Raw genomic sequence first — 25261 nt, 5'->3', positions numbered from 1 at the left:
AACATCAGCACTCTGAGAAGATGCAGCAGCAGATCTCAGAGAATGACTCGGCCTCTGTGTGGAAAGGTTTTAGGAATATCACCAACTACAAGCCTAAAACCCCCCACTCCACTGATGACTTGCTCTTAGCCAACACCCTCAACGACTTCTACTGTCGTTTTGACGAGCCATCAGGCAGCCTTCACACCTCCAACGGCCCCAACAATAGAGGCACTTTGGACACTCATTCCCCCACCTCTCCCCCCTCCATAGAGCCATCACCACCTTCAAACTGTTCACCTACAACACCCCCCTCCTCACCCCACACAAAAGAGGATTTCACACCACCTCCTCCCACCACAACTCTTCATATTCATGAAGCAGATGTGAGGAAGCAGTTTAGGAGTCTGAATGCTCGAAAAGCTCCCGGCCCAGACGGTGTGTCTCCTGCCACCCTCAGACACTGTGCAAACGAGCTGGCCCCAGTGTTTTCTGGCATTTTCAACTCCTCACTGCAGGCATGTCATGTGCCTGCCTGCTTCAAGTCCTCTACCATAATCCCTGTCCCCAAGAAACCTAGGATCACTGGACTAAATGACTATAGACCCGTGGCTCTGACATCTGTGGTCATGAAGTCATTTGAGCGCCTGGTTCTCTCCCATCTCCCCTCCTGGACCCCCTGCAGTTTGCATATAGAGCCAACAGGTCTGTAGATGACGCCATCAACATGGCCCTACATTTCATCCTGCAGCATCTGGACTCCCCAGGAACCTACGCCAGGATCCTGTTTGTGGACTTCAGCTCTGCCTTCAACACCATCCTTCCAGACCATCTCCGAGGCAAGCTTTCCCAGATGAATGTGCCTGATCCCATCTGCCGGTGGATCGCTGACTTCCTGACGGACAGGAAGCAGCATGTGAGGCTGGGAAAGAATGTCTCGGACTCCCGGACCATCAGCACCGGCTCCCCTCAGGGCTGTGTTCTTTCTCCTCTGCTCTTCTCCCTGTACACCAACTGCTGCACCTCCACCCACCAGTCTGTCAAGATAATAAAGTTTACAGATGACACCACCATTATTGGGCTCATCTCGGACGGGGATGAGTCTGCCTACAGGAGGGAGGTTGAACGTCTTGTGTCCTGGTGCAGCCACAACAACCTGGTGCTGAATGCCCAGAAGACAGTGGAGATTATTGTGGACTTCAGGAAGCACACAGCTCCACTCCCCCCCATCATCCTGACTGACACCCCCATCACCTCTGTGGACTCATTCCGCTTCCTGGGTACCACCATCACCCAGGACCTGAAGTGGGAGCCCACCATCACCTCCGTCATCAAGAAAGCCCAGCAGAGGATGTACTTCCTGAGGCAGCTGAAGAAATTCAACCTGCCAACACGGACGATGATGCAATTCTACACTGCAATCATCGAGTCCATCCTCACCTCCTCAATCACCGTGTGGTACGCTGGAGCCACTATCAGGGACAAACAGAGACTGCAGCGTGTTGTGCGCTCTGCTGAGAAGGTGATTGGCTGCAGACTCCCATCTCTGCAGGACCTGTACACCTCCAGGACACTGGGGCGTGCAGCTCGGATCTCAGCTGACCCTTCGCACCCTGGACACAGTCTGTTTGACCTGCTCCCCTCAGGCAAGAGGCTCCGGTCCATTCGCACCAGAACCTCTCGCCATAAGAACAGTTTCTTCCCCTCTGCTGTTGGACACATGAACAATAAACGTACGACTGTTCCCACCACTAACACATGACCCTACGCTGTGTCACTGCATCATTCCATGTTTGGCACTGATCACCACCTGCACTCATGTATATATCTTTCTACGTAGCACTTTTAATTCTTATTCTCATGTATATATCTCATGTATATCTCATGCATATATCTTTCTACGTAGCACTTTTAATTCTTATTCTTACTTTTATTTTTTCATGTCTATTTAAGCGCAATTTATGACAGTATGTTTGCACTGAAGCACCGCAGCAATTTCCTAATGTTGTAAACCTGCTCAACATTTGGCAATAAAACCCTTTCTGATTCTGATTCTGATTCTGATTTGCTGGGAGTAAGGGCGCCCTCCATTTGCGAGGTGTGCCCAGGGAGGAGAGGGCGGGGCGGCGGGGGATTCTCTGACCGGCTGGAGCAGCATCTAATAACCAACTCGCAAAATAAAACAAAATAAAAAACAAACCAACAAAAACACCAGACATCATGATACAGACTTATAATTTGCACCGATGTTTTTCCAAAATTCTATACACGAAAGGTGAGCACGAGAGCCCTCGGTGCGCCTGCTCGCTGCTGAAGTCAAAGTAAACTTTATTGTCATCTCCGCTACATACAGTCCAGTATATAGAGAGAGGAGACGACGAGGCTCCAGTTAGAGCAGTGCAAGTAAACAAACAATATATATAAGAAGAGTAAGAAAACAAATATACACTTTAGGACTCGGGGGTAAAGGGATCAATAACAATTTAAATTTTAAAGTTTGATGATTTAAAGTCTCACACACAACCTGTCGAAAGGGGAGGGGGCCCTACTGCTTCCAAATAGAGCACATTTCATTCATAATGATGTAAATCCAAGCCCATTATGTATTCATGATTTGAATCCTGGGTTGTGTGAAATCTCAGAAATGCACCCTAGACAAAGTGAATCTGTGAACTAAGGTGTAGGTGTGTTAGATTATGTTGTGGTGATCCTCAGGATGAAGGATTGGTGTTCATACTGGAGTGCAAAATTAAAACCAATGGAAGATGGACAAGAAAAGTTCAAAGCCATCAGGTGCTCGGTTTAGAAAAAAGAGAAAAGAAGAGGAGGAGAAACGAGCAAAAGATACAGATAAGCAGATGTGTCATTGGATAATGGCAGGTCATCCTGAAACAATCAGAATCAGAATACTTTATTAATCGCTACCGGTAGACTGCAGCGAGAATTGCCAAAGTCTGAGCCAGACTCTCTCTCATCATGGTCACTAAATGCACAGTAATGGCAGGTCTTGTAATAAGGCAGATTGCGCTAACATAATATGCACTGTTAGTTGATTATTTACCTGCCGCATTAACGGGAGAGGACGTGCAAACGTTACCGCTGCTGCTGGGTTGAGATTCACGAGTCCGGAGCGGAATTAAAAACACGACATTCATTTAAGGTTATCACGTGTTTTGTGAGCAAATGGTTTTGCATATTTGTAATGTTTCCTCCCTTAAATGAAACATCTACTTTTCAAGTATTGCAAGTTGCACTGTTGTCATCCGCTCTTGTAAAGTATAACCAAACTTTTGAGCGTTTCAGCCAACGCAACGTGGTGACGTCGTCTCCTTTCAAGCCAGGATAGACGAATGTCACCGAGCAGTTTGTGGTCAAAGCCTTGCACCCGTTTGCCACAGCAGATGCCCCCGATTTTCGGTAAGTGAATGTGTTTAATTGTAGGCAGGGACATTACTGGATATTCTTGTGTAATTGCTATAGAATCATTTATGTTATACTTTGTTATTGCTACAGAAGAATATTTATTTTATTATTTTACATTTACAATTTTTTTTCCCGGGGTCCCTGTGACACCCCATTGAAGAGCTGTAGGCTGCGGATCTCTTAAGATCTCACTGCTGGGTTTGTAAGGCCATGTTACTCCTAAATTTCTATCTTGTTCAAAGAGAAGATAAAAAACAAAGTTCTAAGCTAATCAAACTTAGTGTTCTCCTTTTTTAAAAAGAATCGATAAGAGAATCGATAAGAGAATCGATATAGAATCGAATCGTTAAACAGAATCGAAAATGGAATCGGAATCGTGAAAATCTTATCAATACCCATCCCTAGTGTTGCCTGGTGTGGTATACCCCAGCTTCTATGGCTCGTGTGCTCAGAGCTTGTTCCTGTGTGGCGATAACTGGTGCCTCTGTGCTGTGTTTAGTCCAGCCACTGGTAGGATTTCTGGATGTCAGCAATCTCCTTGATCTGCCAATTGTACATACCATGCAGTGCCTTGTCCTTACAGGATTTTCCTCCTCTTCCTCATCTTTTTTGGTTTCTGTTGCCTGAGGTATTCAATGAGCACGTTGTCAGTTGGGGCCATTCTCCCGATGTACTCATTTTTTTTTTTGCCTCATCCTGGACTGTGGTGCTGACACTCACCAGTCCCTGGCCTTGTTCCTTCTGCTTAATGTACAGCCTAAGGGTGCTGCATTTGGTGTGAAACCCTCCATGCATGGTCAGGAGCTTTCTTGTCTTGATGTCAGTGGCTTTTATCTCCTCCTTTGGCCATCTTATTATCCCAGCAGGGTATCTGATAACGAGCAGGAAGTAGGTGTTGATAGTCTGGATCTTGTTCTTACCGTTCAGCTGACTATTCAGGACTTGCCAGGACCCTCTGTAGCTACTTGTTGGTTACCGTTTTTCTAGCAGCCTCTTCATGGTTCCCATTTGCCTTGTAACTGTTGTCTATATCTGCAATGTCGCTTAGTGGTAGTTTGATCCCTTTAGTTCCCACTACTTTCCCCCTCTTTGTTACCACTGACTACACTGATGTCTGACAGGAGCTTCCACGTGGTATTATGGCAGGTTATTGATTGGTAGTTGGATGGGACCAGTCCCTTCTTTGGTCCTTGAGGATCGGGACTGTCTGGCCTTTGGTTAGCCATTCTGGATGTCTCCCATCGACTAGCAGCTATGTAAGTGAAATTGGCACCCCCACCTTCTTCAAATCCAACAAAAGTGGTATCAAACGTTTGTGCTACGTTTGTGCTGGTTTGTGCTGCTAAAATTGTTGTTTGTGCTGCTATCATTTTAAAGATATTAATAAAAATTTCTAAAGGTCATCAGAGATCAACCAGCCCCCCCTCCCCCCCACATTAATGGAATCAAACAAAATTGATGTCAATCAGTTGTGCTATGTTTGTGCTGGTTTGTGCTGCAAAACATTTTGTGTGTGCCGCGATCATTTTAAAAATATTAATAAAATAACGTCTGGATGCGTGCTTAATCATCCAGGTACTGTAAGTAAATCCCAAAAGGTTGATTCTTTTCATCTGGACATTTTCGGTTAGAGAAACGTTTCGTCACTCATCCAAGTGACTTCTTCAGTCTCAGCTGACTGCAGGTTTCCCCAACCTTATAAACAGTACATTTGCATAGTGAAGGAAACTAGCGCCACTGAATGAACAATGTGTTGGGGGGTTAGTTCCATGATTGTTAGTATGCAAATTCTTATGACCATTGATCAATGACAACTAATCAAAGCCTACTGATCAATGGCCATGAGTACCATTCACAGAAAGTGGGGATTGGCTACAATCACAGCATTGTAAGATGGCGAAAGATGTACCCTTGGGCCCCCCTTCTCGATTCAGAGATGGTCAGCATCCTGACAGCCCAATGGACGAAGCTGTCTCTCAGTCTGCGTGTTCTGGCCCGGAGGCTCTTCAGTATCCTTCCTGATGGCAGCAAACTGAAGATGCTGTTGAAGGGATGAGTGGAGTCACCTGTAATGGAGAGGACCTTCCAGATGAGGCAGGTGCAGTAGATCTCCTGGGGAGGGAGGCAAGAGAGGTCCCCACAATGCTCTCGGTTGCTCTCACTACCCGTTGTCATTTTTTCCTGCCGAACCCAGTGCAGGAGTCATACCACACAGTGATGCAGCTGGTGACGATACTCTCAACTGTGCCTCTGTAAAAGGTGCTCATAATGGGGGTTGAATCTCTTGTGCTTCTCAGTTTGCAGAGGAAGTAGAGTTGCTGTTGGTCTTCTCCACATTCAGGGACAGGTTGTTGTTGCTGTACCACTCTGCCAGATGGTTAACTTCACCCCTGTAGTAGATCTCATCGTGGGTCAGCAGAGTGAAGAGAAGGGGGCTCAACACACATCCCTGGGGAGCCCCCGTATTTAGTGTTCTTGGGCTGGAGGTGTTGCTGCCAACCCGTACTGTATGCTGTCTTCCTGTCAAGAAACCTAGCAGCCCGTTATACAGCAAGGTGCTGATCCCCAGCAGATCCAGTTTGTGAATGAGTTGCTGTGGAATGATGATGCTGAAGGCTGAACTGAAGTCTATGAACAGCACTCTGACATATGAGTCTCTAGTGTTCAGATGTGTGAGGGCTGAGTGAGGGGCAGTTGAAATTCCATCATCAGTTGAGCGTTTTGACCAATATGGGAACTCAAATGGATCCAGGTTGGGGGAAAGTGGTAATTTGATTTGATGCATGACTAACCGTTCAAAGCACTTAACTTAATAATGATGGAGGTGAGTTTGACAGAACAGTAGTCCTTAAAGCAGGAGGTAGATGACTTCGTGGGTTCAGTAATGATGGTGGAGGCTTTGAGGCATGTGGGAACGACGGCCTGACCCTAGTGATGTGTTAAAGATGTCTGTGAAGACATTTGTGAGTTCCACAGCATAGTCCGTCAGTGCTCGTCCAAGGATGTTATCAGGATCTGGAGCTTTGAGTGTATTGATTTTGGCAAGGGATCTCCACACACTGTCTGGGGATTGTGTCACCACGGTCTGTAGAGTGGGCTTGTAGTCTGTGATGGTTTGTATTCCTTGCCACTGCCTCCAAGTATTTCTGCTGTCGCTGAAGCTTTGCTGTAGTTGATGTCACGTGACAGGTTTGCCATTGCTGTTCTTAGGCTCACCTAATTCCCGGCTCTGAAGGCTTGCATTTTTCAACCTTAGGAGCATTTAAACCTGACCTGTGAGCCATGGTTTCTGATTGGCCCGGACAGTGATAGTCCTGGTCTCTGTGACATCATCGATGCATTTTGGGATGTAGGCAGTAACAGTTTCTGTATATTCCTGAAAGTCTGTGGTGTTGTCGTGTGTGGCGGCCTGTGGTGGAAAAGCAGTCTTGCAGTGCCTCTGAGGACCCTTCTGGCCACACCTGTACCTGCTTACGAACTGGTTTGGTGACTTTGACCAGGGGCCTGTGGGAACCCATGGCACACCTAGGTTTCTGCCTGTACTGACCCTTATGCAAAATAGGTGGAATTAAGACACAATTCCAAAAGCAAACACAACTGATCAGTGCTGAGACTGGTCCTGTTGCTGAGGTTGGGGTGATCCTGTAATCTCTTATGAACTACCTCCAACACTTCTATAACTGGGATTCAAGTGAAGACAGATGTAACATCTCTCTCTCACTGTACATGTACTGTTTATAAAATTAGGGAAACATAACCTGCAAAAACAAAATAATTTGCAGGACAAATGTTTGACATCAATTTTGTTCGATTTGAAGAAGGTAGGGGGGGGCCAACTTCACTCACATGTGTTTATAAGGTTGGGGAAACCTGCAGTCAGCTGAGACTGAAGAAGTCACTTGGATGAGTGACGAAACGTTTCTCTAACTGAAAATGTCCAGATGAACAGAATCAACCTTTTGGGATTTACTTACCTGGATGATTAAGCACGCATCAAGACGTTATTTTGTTAAAAATTTTTAAATGTTAGCAGCACAAACAAAAATTTTTGCAGCACAGACATCAATTTTGTTTGATTCCATTAATGTAGTTGGCTGGTTGACCTCTGATGACCTCTAGAAATTTTTATTAATATCCAAACGTAGCACAAACGTTTGATACCACTTTTGTTGGATTTGAAGAAGGTGGGGGGCCAACTTCACTCACATCTAGCAGCTGGTTCATTTGTGCTGCGAGATCCTCATGGAGTGCAGTCACCTTCTTCAGCCAGGTGTGAACCATGTCAGGTCTGATGCTGTCCAATTCTTGATATTGGAGACTAGTGATGTGCGATACCACTGATTTTCTTTCCGATCCAATACCAAGTAATATTCAGGGTGGTATCGACGATACTGATCCGATACCGATACTTTGTACAAAAACTTATTTTATTTATTGTATCTCAAATTATAGCATCATAATGATTACAGGACATCAGACTACTTGTTCTTATCACTTAATAATGTAGGGTTCTTCATATAGAAATAAAAAACAATGAAGTTGTGGGCTATTTGAACTCGTTGCCCTCCTGCAGCACTAAAGAACTCCGTGACAGACGTCTGTCTCGCCCTAGCAGCACCTGTCCCTGTCCTCCTCTTCAGTTCGCCTCAACATACACTCGTCATATTCTGTGATATGATTTACTCTGAGGTGTTTGACAAGGTTAGTGATGTTGCCACAACCATACATGCCAACCCTCCCGATTTTTCCGGGAGAACACCGAATTTCAGTGCCCCTCCCGAAAATCTCCCGGAGCCACCATTCTCCCGAATTTCGCCCGATTTTCCAGGACAACAAAATTGAAAAATCATATTGCATAATTCATAGCGCGGCCCAGCCAATTCCAGTTTCCAACAATGGCGGCAGCGACTTAGTTTTAATATTACTCTTATTTCTCTTTCTGGGTCGCAAAAAAACTTTTAACATATTTTCAGGTGAGAATGTAGCTGTGTAAACTTCAAATATCTGAGCCGACGATGGCTCAGATATCATCATGATATATAAGTCACTTTGATAACTTAAAAATGTTATTGTTTGGCTTTTTCAGTGTTTTATTTGTTCGTGAGTAAATCGGTTTGGCTGAGATTAAAGTTATTAGATTCGATTAAATTAAATTTAACTTTATTAATCCCTCGGTAGGGTTACTCCGGGGTTTTCACACAGCTGAATAAACGTCAAACAGAAAATGGTTAAACAGAAGTGTGAGACGGTTGAGAGTTTACGTCAGTGCCCGGTTATATTTTAGAGAGCAAGGAGCAGACGGCAGTTTCACTCCACCGAGGGAGCTCGTGACGTACTACCCGGCTTTCTTTAGACCGCGACGGGCGGGTCCTCAGGTGGAAGCAGCCTCTGAATTTGGACACCCCCGATGTTTCCGGGCCGGCCAATAATAACGGTGACATTTAACGTATTTTATCCGATAAATAAACACTGTAAAATGTATTTACCCCCCCCCCCCCCCCCCCCAACAGCCCTTTTGAATGTCTCCCTAGTATGGCCACAACTCCTCACTCTTGGAGCACTTTTTTGCCACATGTATCGCAAACCACGTCTCAGCTGTTTGTGGAGGTAAAATACGTCCGCACATGACTTCAATTACGCTCAGCCATTGTTGTGAGTGCGCGCGCCAAGGGGCTGCGAGACATTTATACAGCCGTATTTCGCACATGACTATGAAAGGCGGAAGAGGAAGTAGTTCCTTTGAATGTAGACAATCCGAATGTTATAGTTTCTTTCCACTGTGTTCCTGTTAATGATAAACTACAAATTTACTCTAAATTACTAAAATATCGATATTTTAATGTGAGAATCGATTCTAGAACATAAATGATTGGTATCGGAGGAATCGATATTTCAGGATCGATCCGCACATCACTACTGGAGACCTGTTCTTGGATGTCTGCCACTGTGATGGTTACTGGACCCTTTTCAGGGAGGTCGTTGTAGCCTTCCCTTAGGTCCACTAGCCACTGAGCATTGCCGTTATGGGTTGCATCCTTCTCCGATATTGTCTTCCAATATTGCTCTGTCTCCAGTGTGTGGTTTTCATATTGTTCCCTTGCCACTGAGAGTACACCTTGGCTGGTTCTCTGGAGAACAGCTGGTTTATCCTTCTGCCTTCTCTCTCCCAAGTGTACCTCTTCAATCGGCTGGCCAAGGCTGTGAGTAGTTGCTTGGCAGTTTTTCAGGCAGGCCTCAGGTATGGACAGCTTGCTATACATCTTGGATACCGTCTTTGTCGCACCTTTTTGCAGCTCCAACAGTTGGCTAACCTCTATCCATGCTACCTTGATACTAGTCTCCAGACTCCTTCCCCATAGGGGGTATTGCTTCTTATGGCTGTTCAACTTGTAGCCAAGCATCTCACTGATCACTCCTGCTGTAGTGTAGATCAGCTTGTTAGTCTCAGTAATCGTGGCTGTAGGTATCGTCCATAGCGCTGCATTTACATCATCTAGCAGATCTGCTGAGGGTACATTTATTCTTGCTAACCAGCTACGGGGACCCAGGTTTCCCAGTTCCTCTTGCACTCAACGATCCTTCTTCCATTGCACTTGAGGCTTGGTACCAATCTCTGGCTGCAAGAGCAATCTCTTCTTTCGAATGTTGTAACACTGAGCTACTAGTGATATGTCGGTCGCGAACGAAATGGCTCTTAGTAGTAGTAGTAGTATTATTTATTGTCATTGTCAAGAACAATGAAATTGCGTTTGGGGCTTCCATACAACCCAAAAAAAAGAAGAAAATAATAAATACCCCTTAAAACCCAAGTGTACATATTTAACCCAGTGTGACTCCAATGCAATAAGACAATCCTTAGCAATAATGTTCGTAGAAATTCAGACAAAGACCTGAGAAACATGACAAAATACAACAATGCAACCCATTCAATATTATTGTACTGTGAGATATGATATCAGATATGATAGTTATCTATTTAAGAAAGAGGGGGGGGGGGGGGGCAGGAGGGGGAAGAGAATAAAGATATGATGCACCAATGCAGACCAGTTCATTGCTATTAAGAAGTTGGATATGGTTATTGTCCGTGAGAGGGGGGCAGAGAGTTCAGGAGCCTCACAGCCTGTGGATACAGGCTGTTGGCCAGTCTGGATGTTCTGGCCTGTATAGACCTGTACCTTCTCCCTGAGGGCAGCAGATGGAAAAGGTGGCGCGCAGGGTGATGTTGGTCCCGCAGGATACTGTGCACCCTCCTCAGACAGCGAGTGGGGAAGATATTACTGATCCCTGGCAGACTTGTTCCAATAATTCTGCCAGCTTCTTTCACCACCCACTGGAGTGCTTGCTGATCGGCCTTGGTGCAGCTGGGGAACCACACTAGAAATCCATACGTCAGAACGCTGCTGATGGCACAGTTGTAGAAGTTCAACATCAGAGATCTGGGAATGTGTGCGCTCCGCAGTCTCCTCAGGTAGTAGAGGCGCTGTTGGGCCTTCCGTGCAACTGAGGTGATATGGTTGCCCCAGGACAGGTCCTCGGTCACAGTTACCCCCAAGAATTTAAAACTGCTCACCCTCTCCACCGCCTCACTGCCAATGAAGGGAGGCAGATGGTTGTTATGACCCTTCTTCCGGAAATCTACAATGATCTCCTTGGTCTTTTTGGTGTTTAAGACCAAGTTATTGTCGTGGCACCATGACTCTAGTTGTTGCACCTCTGTCCTATAGTTTGTCTCATCATTGATGGATATAAGTCCGAGCACTGTAGTGTCATCTGCAAACTTAACAATGAGATTGGACGCGCAGGAGGAAATACAGTCATGGGTGAAGAGAGTGTATAGCAGAGGGCTCAGAACACACCCCTGAGGGGCACCGGTGTTGACCACAAGGGTGGAAGAGGTGTTCTTACCCACTCTGACACTCTGTCTACGGTTAGTGAGGAAGTCCACAATCCAGTTGCACAGAGAGGAGTTAAGTCCCAGTTGGTGGAGTTTGGGACGGAGTTTGTATGGCCGGATGGTATTAAAAGCCGAGCTGTAGTCTACAAAGAGGAGCCGTGCATAGGTGTTCCTGTGTTCCAAGTGCTTCAGTAATGTGTGCAGCACTGTGGCGATCGCATCCTCGGTTGACCGGTTCTCCCTGTATGCAAACTGGTGCGAGTCCAGGGATGGTGGAAAGGCAGCTCTGATGTGTTTAATAACCAGTCTCTCCAGGCATTTGGCGGGAATGGGGGTGAGTGCCACAGGTCTGAAATCGTTCAGGCATGTGACATTTGACTGTTTTGGGATGGGAACGATGGTTGCTGCTTTGAAACAGGATGGTACCAGTGAACAGGACAACGAGGTGTTATATATAGAGGTGAAGACGTCCGCCAGGTCCGCAGCACAGTCTTTTAGCACCCGGCCCAGCACTCCATCTGGCCCGGCCGCCTTCCTGGTGTTAATGCTCCGGAACACACGCCTCAGCTCATGAGTGCTCAGGACTGGAGCAGGATCGGTTGAGTGGAGAGGGGGCAGGACAGGGTCGGTGTTCTCCCTATCAAAACGGGCATAAAAGAGATTTAGATCCTCAGCCAGAGTAGAACTGTTGGCTGAGGGTGATGGTGTTCTCCTTTTGTAGTCCGTGATAGCCCTGATGCCCTCCCAGACCTGCCTTGGGTTTGTGTTGTTCTCAAACCTGGCCTCGATACGCCTCCTGTGCTGCTGCTTGGCAGTCTTGATGCCTCTTCTCAAGTTGGCCCTGGCAGCACTGTATGCCTCCTGGTCCCCGGATTTGAAAGCGTTGTTCCTTGTTCGAATAAGTTGTTGAACTCCGTGTGTCATCCAGGGTGGATTATTAGGGAACACACGGAATCGTTTCCAAGTTGTTACATTGTCCACACAGAAACAGATGTAGTCCAAGACAGTGGAGGTGTAACTGTCCAATGCGACACGATTGTCAGTGTCCTGCACCTTGAATACATCCCAGTCTGTGCAGTGGAAACAGTCCTGAAGCATCGGAATAGCATCCTGCGGCCATGTTCTCACGGTTTTGGTTGTAATCCCAGTGCTCTTGATCTTTTGTGTGTATATTGGGTGTAGCAGAAGGGAGAGATGGTCTGACAGACCCAGGTGGGGATAAGCCTGGGCTCTGTACGCATTCGCCATGTTGGTGTACACCTGGTCCAACGTTCTATCTCCTCTGGTAGCACACTTCACATTACGGTGGAAATTGTGAAGTACAGATTTCAGGTCCGCGTGGTTAAAATCCCCAGCCGCAATAAAGTCACTGTCCGGGTGTGCTACCAGGCTGTTATTGATGCTGCTGCTCAATTGTGCTAACGCTAGCTTAGCATTAGCATCTGGTGGAATGTAAACAGCGCAGATGTAAACGGCAGAAAATTCCCGAGGGAGATAGAATGGACGGCACTTTAACACCAACAGTTCTACCTCCGTACTGCACAGTCTTTCCGTTACCGTGACGTTCGTGCACCAAAAGTTGTTAATATAGATGCACAGCCCCCCGCCAGTCTTCTTACCCGAGTCCGCAGACCTGTCGGCTCGATAGGCGGTGCGGCCTGCTAGATCAATAGCCGCATCGGGAATGGCGCTGTCCAGCCAGGTTTCGGTGAAAATCATGCACGAACAGTTATTAAAAGTCCGTCGAGTGGCGATCTGCAGTCGTATTTCATCCAGTTTGTAACGGATTGAACGGGCGTTGGAGAGGAATATGATCGGGAGTGGTGGTTTAAACAGACTAGTCTTTAGCCGTGCCCACAGGCCTCCCCGCCTGCCTCTCTTCTGCCTCTGCTCGCAACGTCTCCTCCTGCGGCTTGCTGTTGCGGGTAGCCCCGGGGGTTGCTTAACGATCTCCGGGGGGATGAGATACTCGGATGTTAGTTGAAGATCTCCACGGCTTAGTTGTAGTAGATCATCTCTGTTGTATTGAAGTAACCCCAGACTGTGTGAAATAATACACAGTACCACCAAAAGTGCAAAAGTGTAGGAGCTCCGGGCCGCTGCGTCTGTGCGCGCCGCCATCTTGTTACAAGAGCCGGATCTTTGACGTGAACAACGCGAGCCGGCTCCTTATCGCAAGCCGTGGTTTTTTTCTCTCTCTCACCCTCTCTGTCGCCCTTTTTTTCCTCTTTACTCGGGACACGAGCCTTGTGCTTTATGCTGGGAAGAGGCGGGAGGTGCGGTAGTTACACTCGCAGTAGCACAGGAACAGAGCGGAAGGGAAAGAGAGAAAGAGAGCCAGGGACAACGACGTCACATTAGTGGCTCTCCCTCTGTGGAAGAGGTTTTTTTCTCCTTTTCTTGTGTTGCAGGTCTGCCTCATGAGCCACAGCTGAGGTGTGTTCCAGCTCGTCAGCCACGGCATATAGTCTGCCATCCTAAACTGCCACACCCCTGCCACTTCCCCCATTTTTGCCAGAGCTGTGAGCTATCGTGTTTTGGGCAGCGGGCCTTAGTGTGTATGTGTGTGAGAACTTAAACTCTGTGACACTTTGGTTCTTTCTTTTATTGTAAGAAAAGGTGTGCCCTTATTGTGTTAATTAGTTCATCATTGTGGAAGCAGGTAGGGGTTCTCTGCCATTTTTGTTTCAACTGTTTTCTCCTTTTTTTTGGTTAGACAGGGAGCTCAGCCATTGTATTTTGTTTTGGTTAGTGAGTACTTGGTTTGATTTCTAGCTAAAGGGGGTGTTTTGTTTGTTGTTTTGGCCTTGGAGACCCTGAAGAAAAGAGCTTCCCTGTGTTTATTTTTACTGTAGTAGTTTTGGGCAATAAATCACATTTAATGACATCTATTCTCCAGTAGTTCATGTGTTCTCTTTCACTTTGTGTTACCCCTCACTCCAGTCAACACTTCGTTTTTAAGTGGGGCGTAACATCATCCACAACTACAGGGAGTGCAGAATTATTAGGCAAATGAGTATTTTGTCCACATCATCCTCTTCATGGATGTTGTCTTACTCCAAGCTGTATAGGCTCGAAAGCCTACTACCAATTAAGCATATTAGGTGATGTGTATCTCTGTAATGAGAAGGGGTGTGGTCTAATGACATCAACACCCTATATCAGGTGTGCATAATTATTAGGCAACGTCCGTTCTTTTGGCAAAATGAGTCAAAAGAAGGACTTGACAGGCTCAGAAAAGTCAAAAATAGTGAGATATCTTGCAGAGGGATGCAGCAGTCTCAAAATTGCAAAGCTTCTGAAGCGTGATCATCGAACAATCAAGCGTTTCATTCAAAATAGTCAACAGGGTCGCAAGAAGCGTGTGGAAAAACCAAGGCGCAAAATAACTACCCATGAACTGAGAAAGGTCAAGCGTGCAGCTGCCAAGATGCCACCAGTTTGGCCATATTTCAGAGCTGCAACATCACTGGAGTGCCCAAAAGCACAAGGTGTGCAATACTCAGAGACATGGCCAAGGTAAGAAAGGCTGAAAGACGACCACCACTGAACAAGACACACAAGCTGAAACGTCAAGACTGGGCCAAGAAATATCTCAAGACTGGTTTTCCTAAGGTTTTATGGACTGATGAAAGGAGAGTGAGTCTTGATGGGCCAGATGGATGGGCCCGTGGCTGGATTGGTAAAGGGCAGAGAGCTCCAGTCCCACTCAGATGCCAGCAAGGTGGAGGTGGAGTACTGGTTTGGGCTGGTATCATCAAAGATGAGCTTGTGGGGCCTTTTCGGGTTGAGGATGGAGTCAAGCTCAACTCCCAGTCCTACTGCCAGTTTCTGGAAGACATCTTCTTCAAGCAGTGGTACAGGAAGAAGTCTGCATCCTTCAAGAAAAACATGATTTTCATGCAGGACAATGCTCCATCACACGCGTCCAAGTACTCCACAGCGTGGCTGGCAAGAAAGGGTATAAAAGAAGAAAAACTAATGACATGGCCTCCTTGTTCACCTGATCTGAACCCCATTGAGAACCTGTGGTCCATCATCAAATGTGAGATTTACAAGGAGGGAAAACAGTACACCTCTCTGAACAGTGTCTGGGAGGCTGTGGTTGCTGCTGCACGCAATGTTGATGGTGAACAGATCAAAACACTGATAGAATCCATGGATGGCAGGCTTTTGAGTGTCCTTGCAAAGAAAGGTGGCTATATTGGTCGCTGATTTGTTTTTGTTTTGTTTTTGAATGTCAGAAATGTATATTTGTGAATGTGGAGATGTTATATTGGTTTCACTGGTAAAAATAAATAATTGAAATGGGTATATATTTGTTTTTTTGTTAAGTTGCCAAATAATTATGCACAGTAATAGTCACCTGCACACACAGATATCCCCCTAAAATAGCTAAAACAAAAACAAACTAAAAACTACTTCCAAAAACATTCAGCTTTGATATTAATGAGTTTTTTGGGTTCATTGAGAACATGGTTGTTGTTCAATAATAAAATTATCCCTCAAAAATACAACTTGCCTAATAATTCTGCACTCCCTGTATTTTCAGTTGCAGATGATTTATTTATTACATTTTATGTGGTGTGAATAAATAAAAGTATATTTACGGTGGTCCCTAGAAACAAAGGACGTACAGACTTCAAAACACATACGAACTCTGAAGCACGTAAAAACTCCAAAACACGTAAAAACTCCAAAACACGTAAAAACTCCAAAACACGTAAAAACTCCAAAACACGTAAAAACTCCAAAACAAAATACAACAGAAGTGCTCCAGAATGCTAGTCGCAGTGTTGAGCTTTTCTTACCTAGTGGCTACACAAGCCAGCAATTAGCAACAACCAGATTTGGTGTGTGGTAATAACAGGTAAATGAACATTTTTTTTAAATTATTTGAATATAAATGAGTGCCTGTGTATAAATACACAAACAATACACATATGCTTTCAATCGAGTAATTTAAGTAATCTAGGTAGCTCTGTTCAGTTCACGCTAGAAATGTGTTTTGGAGTTTGTACATGCATTGTCTCTAGGGGCCACCACATATATTTATACATAAACATATATAAATAAAACCACTTTTTTTTACATTAGTAATTCCTTTTGTGCATAATTTTATATTATTGTTAATAATAAATCAATTAAAGCAACAAAACCACCTGAAGAGCCAGTTTTAGTGAGCCGAGCCGAAATAGCCAGTTCTCTAAAAAGAGCCGGAAATCCCATCACTATGAGCTACGCATTTCACCGTCAACTTGGATGATAAGTATAGAAGATTCCATAGGTCCCTCATCCTTTTCATGTAACCCCTTCCGCCAGGGTTACTTGCATAGTAGCATTCCAACAAGGCCCCATTTTCATTTCTTAGGTTAAGTCTGATGCATGAAACAATACATTTTTAGACATACAGTAGGTTGTGATGGCCGCCGTTTTCTTTTTGAGTATTTATTACACGGCGTGCTGCGGGGAAAAGCCTGTTCTAACGTTTGAGTCTAAGGTTTATTTTTTAGCACCTGGCGGCTCTTTTTTGCTTCTCAGCCATAAATACTCTGCATACTTTTTCACATCATTCAGTTTATTTTGAAAAGTCTCAACTGGATCTTGAGCTTTATTGTGAAAGGTTTGTGGAAAATAAACAAGCAGACTTGTGATGTTTTTACCATTGTTGTTGCTAACGACAACGCATAAAAACAGGCACTTGTCCGTCCGTTGTGTGGTTATATTAAATATAAGAGAAAGAGAGAACTTTAAGAAATTAATATAGCCACTACAGTGACCATCAAAACAATATTGCCGTAAACGTTTATTTTGTGACACCACAAAACAAACGATAACGTAAAATGAAACTATAGATGTTTATATACCATCATCCGGTATATATCGTTATATCGAACAGCTCTACCCACCGATGCCTTCTTGTTTCAATAGCCCACTTCTCATCAGGGTGCCCTGGTTCCTCAAAACCTGATGTGGACCTTGTTGAGCGAAATAGAAGAGCCACCTTGGGAGAACAAGATTAAGCTGTTCCTCTAAAGGACAAAACTCACTCTTTCAAGGATGCCATTGTTCACATTTTCCATTATGAAAATAGGGATGCAAAACAGACCTAAATCTTTGAAAAGAACAGTGCATAAATCATGTTTCTATTGTCACACTAAGTGTCACAGTTTTTAAATTTTAGAGTTTAATAATCCACCGAAGAAGCAACTAAAATGGCACCTGCAATTTCTATATAGGTTAGCAGTTTATGTAAATAACCTTTTAATTATCAACAGTATCAATCAGAATCCTGACCTTAGAATTTCCAGTGTGCAATATGAACTCATCACTCCAATGCACAGAAACTTCACTCCTGAGTCCCGTAGGTCATTGTTACTAAGATCCAGCTCTCTCAGACTAAAGTACTGGGAGCAGAGAACTGAGGACAGAACATCACAGCTTCTATCCGTGAGGTTGCACACACTCAATCTGAAGGACACACACAAAGAAAACACTAGCTTTACAGTGTATTGATAGTGGTAGTTTGTAGATTTGACGGTTCTAATCTTATTTTAGAACTGGCTGGAACTCTTATTGTCTTATTATAAATAGACCAGAGGTGTGGGAGTTTTTAGATACAATTAGCACTAATAAAACAACAATAAATGGATGAAGCTGACTTTTATTACTTGTTTTTTGAAAAACAAACAAAAGCTCTTTTGATCTGACCTCAGATTTTCCACTGTATAATGTTGAGTCTTTAGTCCACTGCAAAGAAGCTTCACTCCCGAATCCTGCAGATTATTATTACTTAGGTCCAGCTCTCTCAGACAACAGGATTGGGAGCTAAGAACCGATGAGAGAGCTCCACAGCTACTCTCTGAGAGTTTACAGTGATTCAATCTAGAAAAAGAATGGCATGTATTAAAATTAAATCACTTTAGATGAAGAAATCAAACATCAGTGTGGAGCACAAGTCTTTATTAACTTACAAATACATTTTAATCTGGAAAAACATTTAAAGATTTGGAATTGCACCAGTAACAACCTAATCATAACTCTATAATTAAATGTAAACCAGTAAGGACCTGGTTCATTTAGTAACTCTAGTTCAGCACCTGCAGGGCTACAGGCCCTGTTCATATTTCTAATTGTAAAATATACAATTACTGTTGCTAAATGGCAATCAAACCAATACTTTTCATTACATACTTGACCTTGTTTTAGCGTCTGAATTAATCCTTTATACTTGCTCGTTTAGCTTTTTCCTCTTAAGCCCTTCCTAAAATCCTACTTTCTTTTGATTAGCCAATTTAAGGATGCCTGCTAAAGGCACCACTCTGTCCTTTTGAACTACACCATGTCCACTACATGTGCATAGGTTGTGCAAACGGTAAAACCTTTATAGACAATTTCTGGTTTACAATTACCAATAAAATCTTCTCGCATCCATTTGTACATTTCAGAGCCTGATTCTGGAATATGATAGTGGACATCGACAAATACAAAATCATTGCTTTCTTACTGAGGACTGAGGACTTCTTACTGCATTTAGTCTTTCAAATATGAAATTTATAAAAAAGTGTCCCTGTTTAAAGGGTGTGACAGCTAAATTATTTTGGAGAGAGAACACCAGGTCAGATCTGAGAGAATTAACAATACTCCTTCCAGAACACTGATTATGAATTTTGTTACCCACAGGGACAAACTGAAATCAAATCAATCTACACTGTATAAGTGGACAAAAACTGATTTCTAGGAATCAGTGAATAAGATTAATACGTGCTGACAGCAGGAAACCAAATGCAACATAATGACTAAGATTCAGTTCACCAGCAACTGAAGTACCTGGGTATATAAGTGACTGTGACATTTGAAAAGTGAAGTCATATCTTCAACTAAGCAGGGCACTGATCCTGAGAATTATCCTTTTTCTCAGGGTTGCGGAGTGGTTGGAGCCTGACCTAGTTACAGAAGGGAGAGAGGCAGGCTAAAGCTCTTGGAACTCTTACCCAGGGCTAACATGGAGATACCACCAACCATTTGCACTGACATTCAAACCTATGGGCAATTTAGAATTAACAGTTCACCTAACCCCACCTCTTTGGCCTGCGGGAGGAAGCCGGAGAACCGGGAGAAAACCCACAAAAACAACCAAAAATTAAAAAATGCATTGTAATCTGCATTTTGTAGTTTCAAAAAATCCTTTTAGAAATTAAGGTATGAATATATATGTACTTACAGAGCTTTGTTGGAGGCTTGGACCACTGGCAGCAGCCTCAGAAGAGCCTCCTCTGATGCAGAGTATTTCTTCAGGTCAAACACATCCAGATCTTCTTCTGATGACAGTAACATGAAAACCAGAGCTGTCCACTGAGCAGGAGACAGTTCATCTGTGGAGAGACTTCCTGATCTCAGGGACTGTTGGATCTCCTCTACTAGAGAACGATCATTCAGTTCATTCAGACAGTGGAACAGATTGATGCTTTTCTCTGCAGACAGATTCTCACTGAGCTTCATCTTGATGTACTGGACTGTTTCCTGATTGGTCTGTAAGCTACTTCCTGTCTGTGTCAGCAGACCTCGTAGGAGAGTCTGATTGGTCTGCAGTGAAAGACCCAGAAGGAAGCGGAGGAACAAGTCCAGGTGTCCATTTGGACTCTGTAAAGCCTTGTTCACAGCACTCTGGTAGAAGTGTTTCTCTACAGATTCACTTCTTTCAGACTTCTTGGAGGTTGTTTTTTGTTCTTCCAGCAGATTGAGTCCAGAGTTGATGAAGGTCAGATGGACATGAACAGCAGCCAGAAACTCCTGAACACTCAGATGGATGAAGCAGAACAACTTGTCTTGGTACAGTCCTCTCTCCTCTTTAAAGATCTGTGTGAACACTCCTGAGTACACTGAGGCTGCTCTGATATCGATGCCACACTCTGTCAGGTCTGATTCATAGAAGATCAGGTTTCCTTTCTGCAGCTGATCAAAAGCCAGTTTTCCCAGAGACTCAATCATCTTCCTGCTCTCTGGACTCCAGTGTGGATCTGTCTCATCTCCTCCATCATACTTGACCTTCTTCACTTTGGCCTGAACCACCAGGAAGTGGATGTACATCTCAGTCAGGGTCTTGGGCAGCTGTCCTCCCTCTCTGGTTTCCAGCACATCCTCCAGAACTGTAGCAGTGATCCAGCAGAAGACTGGGATGTGGCACATGATGTGGAGGCTTCGTGATGTCTTGATGTGGGAGGTGATCCTGCTGGCCTGCTCCTCATCTCTGAACCTCTTCCAGAAGTACTCCTCCTTTTGTCGGTCAGTGAACCCTCTGACCTCTGTCACCATGCCAACACATTCATGAGGGATCTGATTGGCTGCTGCAGGTCGTGTGGTTATCCAGAGGCGAGCAGAGGGAAGCAGGTTCCCCCTGATGAGGTTTATCAGCAGCACATCCACTGAGGTGGACTTTCTAGGGTCAATTAGGATTGTAGTTTTGTGGAAGTCCAGAGGAAGTCGACACTCATCCAGACCATCAAAGATGAACACAACCTGGAAGTCTTCAAAGCTGCAGATTCCTGCTTCTTTGGTTTCAGTAAAGAAGTGATGAACAAGTCCCACCAAACTGAACTTTTCCTCTTTCAGCACATTCAGCTCTCTGAAAGTGAATGGAAATATGAACTGGATGTGCTGGTTGGCTTTGTCTTCAGCCCAGTCCAGGGTGTATTTCTGTGTTAAGACTGTTTTCCCAATGCCAGCCACTCCCTTTGTCAGCACTGTTCTGATTGGTTCATCTCTTCCAGGTGAGGCTTTAAAGATGTCTTCTTGTCTGATGGTTGTTTCTGGTCTGTGTGGTTTCCTGGATGCTGTTTCAATCTGTCTGACCTCATGTTCATCATTGACCTCTGCAGTCCCTCCCTCTGTGATGTAGAGCTCTGTGTAGATCTGATTCAGAAGGGTTGAGTTTCCTGCTTTAGCGTTCCCCTCAAAGACATACTGGAAGTTTTTCTTCAATACAGACTTAAGATTATGTTGACAAACTGCACCATAGAGTTCTAAATTAAAAAAAAGAAAATATTGGTTCATTTTTAAAAAGTCAATATTACTTTTTAGTTTAGTTTTATGTTCTTGCCAACAAACTGAAGCTGAAAGTTCTGAAATATAATTTCTTTTTTTTAAATGGCCATGTTTTACAAAGTGCTCATGATAGATTTGACCATATAAAGAAATAATTAAATTAAATTAAATCTCTCTTGAGATATTAGCAAATTCTTATTCACCCAACTGCTTAAATCTTGATAGAAATCCTCTTACTGTTCTGCAGATGATCAGCCAGCTCCTCCTGTTTCATTCTCCTCAGGAAGTCCAGTGTGATCTTCACAAAGGCCTCTCTGCTGCTCCTCCCCTGCTTATCATCCTCTCTCTTACTCTATAAGCATTCTGGGTAATCTAGACCAAGAACCTTCTGGATCTTCTTCAGCTCATTCTTCACAAAAGTGATGATGTTGTCCTCCAGCAGCTGGAACAGAATGTGTTATGAATGATCCATTCCATGATCACACTAATACGTTTTAATTTTAAAAAACATCTTTTTCTCTCTGTTTTGGCCTTCTGTCTACACTGAGATGGTGTTTCTGGTCAAGGAAAACTGAGCTTTTTAAAAACACTCTCCAAAGTGGATACATTTGAAAACGCACTTTTTGTGTGCGCAAAAACAGAGGCTTTTAAAAACGATGACACATTCATGTGACCAATTCAACGAGAAGGCATTGTAGTCTATATTTGCGCTCACTTTGCATCTTTGTAATTTTGTGCTACTCACAGCAACAACTTCAACTCATTGTCAGTTCATTTAAAAAACTTGTTGATTTTCTTCGACATTTTGCCACAATGTTTCAAAGAGCCGGAAAGTAAATAAACAGCAGACAGAAATGACGCAGGTCGAATGACCTTATTTTTTAACGCATGCGCAGTACAGAACACAAGTGTTTTCAGTCATTTCAGTATGGATAAAAAACTTTTTGTAAAAAATTGAAAATGATAGTGTGGACGTGGAGCATTTTTAATTTATCCAGATTGCTGTAGACGTTACCCCAGTTAGACACTGAAATCATGCAGCCAAACATCAGATCCATGTTGGACACACTGGCCACACACTGGTCTACAAAGAGCAGCATGGAGATGACTGTGAACACAATAGATGTAAAAGTAGTTGTTGTACATGTACAGACCATAAATATGGAGTCCAGGTCTGTTTGATGCTGCTGGGCAGACTGACCACTGGGAACCTCTGAGCTCTGCTGGTCCACACTGTGGAGGAATTGTGGGAAGTAGTTCACATTGAGACATTTTTAGTCGCCACACACACACACAAACCTCGACGTGAATTACAGCATCTGTTGGTTGTTGGAATTTTAGGTGATTTTACCACCTAAAAGATGTAGGCATAGTCACTTTTGCTACTGACCTCATTGGCCTGAGTTTTCCTTTCAGATAATAAAATGATGAATAGTCAAATCGAATATACAAATTATACTCAAGTGTTCTACCATTCTTAATCATATTCATATTGCAGCTGGTTGTATATGATCCTAAATGATAAAGCAGTGTCTTATCTACAGTCAGTACAAAACTATGTTACACTGAATAATGTGGAGCTGCAGTTGTAGCAGGAGTAGGCCTCAAAACAACTACACCAAACAACAAAAACTAGAATTCCAGCCTTACTCACAAAGCGAAACACAATGAGTACAACTGTATCCTTCAAGTGCTACACAACCTGCAGGCTGCTGAAGCAGAGCTGCACATTCACAGACTCACACCAACAACAGTAAGTATGAGCTACGTTGGCTGTTGACTAGCCTCACTAAGAGTTACAAGAGATGACACTATATCCACAAATTCTTTTATCTAAAGGTCACATACACAAAGCAGCTTTACAGAGGTCATCATGACTACCACGTGCTGCCTTTGACAGCTGTTTGACACGTCAGCCATCTTACTCTAGAACTTCTCAGGTTGCTGTACACCTTAAAAGTTTGGCTAACTTTGACTTGTTTATCTGCAGTGGACTTCATCATCAGACCAAAGGCCAAACCAGTGTCAGTACACAAAATAACAGAGTGATGCTGGTCTATTTAACTAAAGTCACTCTCCACTTTTCAGAAAATTCATTAAAAAAATAAAAGTCTAATCTGTTAAAATGTAGAAAGGAAAGTTTCCTCTCTGACTGACAGTGTTTGAGTCATTTTTGATGCTCTGAGTTTTATGAGGAAAAATTTGTGCCACAAAGTTAGTGTTCCCTCTTCTAACTTCCAACAACATAAAGCACAACATGACTGATGGAAGAAAACATTCGCACGCGCATCAGTTCCTGTTTGCTGAAGCGGATTTTCAGTTGTTTAGAAACCAAAAGCTTGTTTTTAAGAGACACTTTAAAGGGGATGACGTGTTTGCACTGCAGTTTATATCAAACAACATCAAGCAGTTAAATCAAAGAGTTCATGTTACTAACAGCTCACCTCTCTGCAGCAGACACAGGCTGATCTTTAAATTGAATGGGTTCACCCCTAGACCGTTCACTCCGAAAGGTCACACAGCTGGGTCCAGGTTCAAGTTCAGTAGGTCTCCTGTGGATCCTGTGAGAGAAGAATGTGTTTTTCATTTGCAGCCACAGAAGCTCACAAATACTTAGAATACCTTCATCATCCCAAAGAGAAACTGCTTTGCAACTGAGCATGAGCAGAAGGAAACTCCAAACTAAATTAAGAACAGAGCTCAACTGATTGACTCCTGTGTGAGCAGCAGGAGTTTGAATGTTGGACATGTTTTATAGAATAAAGGAATTCCTTGCTCAGTGACTTCCTTTGACCAGGAAACAACATCAAGCAGTTCATTTAAGTCAGACATCAAAAACTTTATGTTTATAACAGCTCACCTCTCTGCAGGAGACGCCTGCTTGACTTTAAAATGAATGTAGCGATCATTAGATGAGTCACTCTTACAGGACGCAGAGCTGGGTGGAGGTCCAGGCTGGTCCCTGTGAATAATGATGGAGCAGTGATGTGAGTGCTGAGCTGTGACATGGAGAAGAGTCATGGACAGTTAGAGATGATCATCTCACCTCTGAGCTTTGGTCTGGCTCTCATGTTCCCCACACAGAGTGCTTTTAGAGGGAGGGGCTCCCTCCTCTCTGTCCTCACACTGATCCATGCTGCTCAGCTCACACACACTTTCTACCTGCAGAGGAAACACAAATCATTCATGTGCACATCAACTACTAAGATCAGGTGACTTCAAAGTGCAGTAAGTCATTCATTTGATGTGTTTGAAAACTTACCTTGGGATTTAGTGTAAGGATTGGGCATTGGGTGTAAAACTCAAAGTTAAATTAAAGTGGTGGGTGGGCTCATTTTGACAGAATATATAATATTTCATGAATGAATTAAATGCAGAGTTTAGACTTTCGTTTATAGCATCTACACTGATGATAAAATTACCTAGTATGATTATTTTATCTGAACTCAGCACTGAATCAGATTAAAAACTGAGGAACAGCCAGGTGGACGATAGATTAAAAAAAATATTTGTTGAGTTACATAGTCAGGGTGAAAAATGCAAAAAGTCAAGCTTACAAATGGTGTACCCAAGTATTTATAGAGTAATCAATATGTTGATCAGTTATTAAATAGTTTAATAACTAAAGAATCAGGCTTTCAAAGTGTTCAACCTCTTTGAATAAAAAGAATAATATATAAAACATGTAAATTATAATAGCGTTAATATAACAAAAATATAAGTAAAACTCTTTGATGCCATAAAAGCTACACAGTCACTGTAGCCATCAACACTTACTACAGCTACAAGCCAATATTATTTAAAAAATCAATACATTGTTTAAATCAAATGTAGAGAAAAAACAAACTATTCTGCATTATGCCTTTAATACACAATGAACAAGGAATCTCTAAATGGTTCCACCTTTTTGACTTACTTGAT

General features: G+C 43.5%; 1 protein-coding gene across 1 annotated transcript in view; it reads right to left on the bottom strand.

The window, feature by feature from the left end:
• Nucleotides 1-23877, bottom strand: part of LOC309703495 (protein NLRC3-like) — a 33052-nt gene extending 9175 nt beyond the window's left edge. The window contains exons 1-6 of the mRNA XM_082528367.1: nucleotides 23785-23877; nucleotides 22495-22573; nucleotides 21578-21782; nucleotides 19521-21318; nucleotides 18008-18181; nucleotides 17594-17767 (exon numbers count right to left, since the gene is read on the bottom strand). Of these exons, the coding sequence (XP_082384493.1) occupies nucleotides 17594-17767; nucleotides 18008-18181; nucleotides 19521-21318; nucleotides 21578-21614 (2183 nt within the window). The 5' untranslated portion in view covers nucleotides 21615-21782; nucleotides 22495-22573; nucleotides 23785-23877. The remainder of the gene's footprint in view (nucleotides 1-17593; nucleotides 17768-18007; nucleotides 18182-19520; nucleotides 21319-21577; nucleotides 21783-22494; nucleotides 22574-23784) is intronic.
• Nucleotides 23878-25261: the final 1384 nt, after the last annotated feature.

The sequence above is a fragment of the Aulonocara stuartgranti genome, assembly GCF_965226115.1.
Source record: "Aulonocara stuartgranti genome assembly, chromosome: 3".
NCBI classification, from domain to species: domain Eukaryota; kingdom Metazoa; phylum Chordata; class Actinopteri; order Cichliformes; family Cichlidae; genus Aulonocara; species Aulonocara stuartgranti.
Note: the sequence above shows the minus strand (reverse complement) of the source record. Positions and strands in the feature narration are given on the sequence as shown.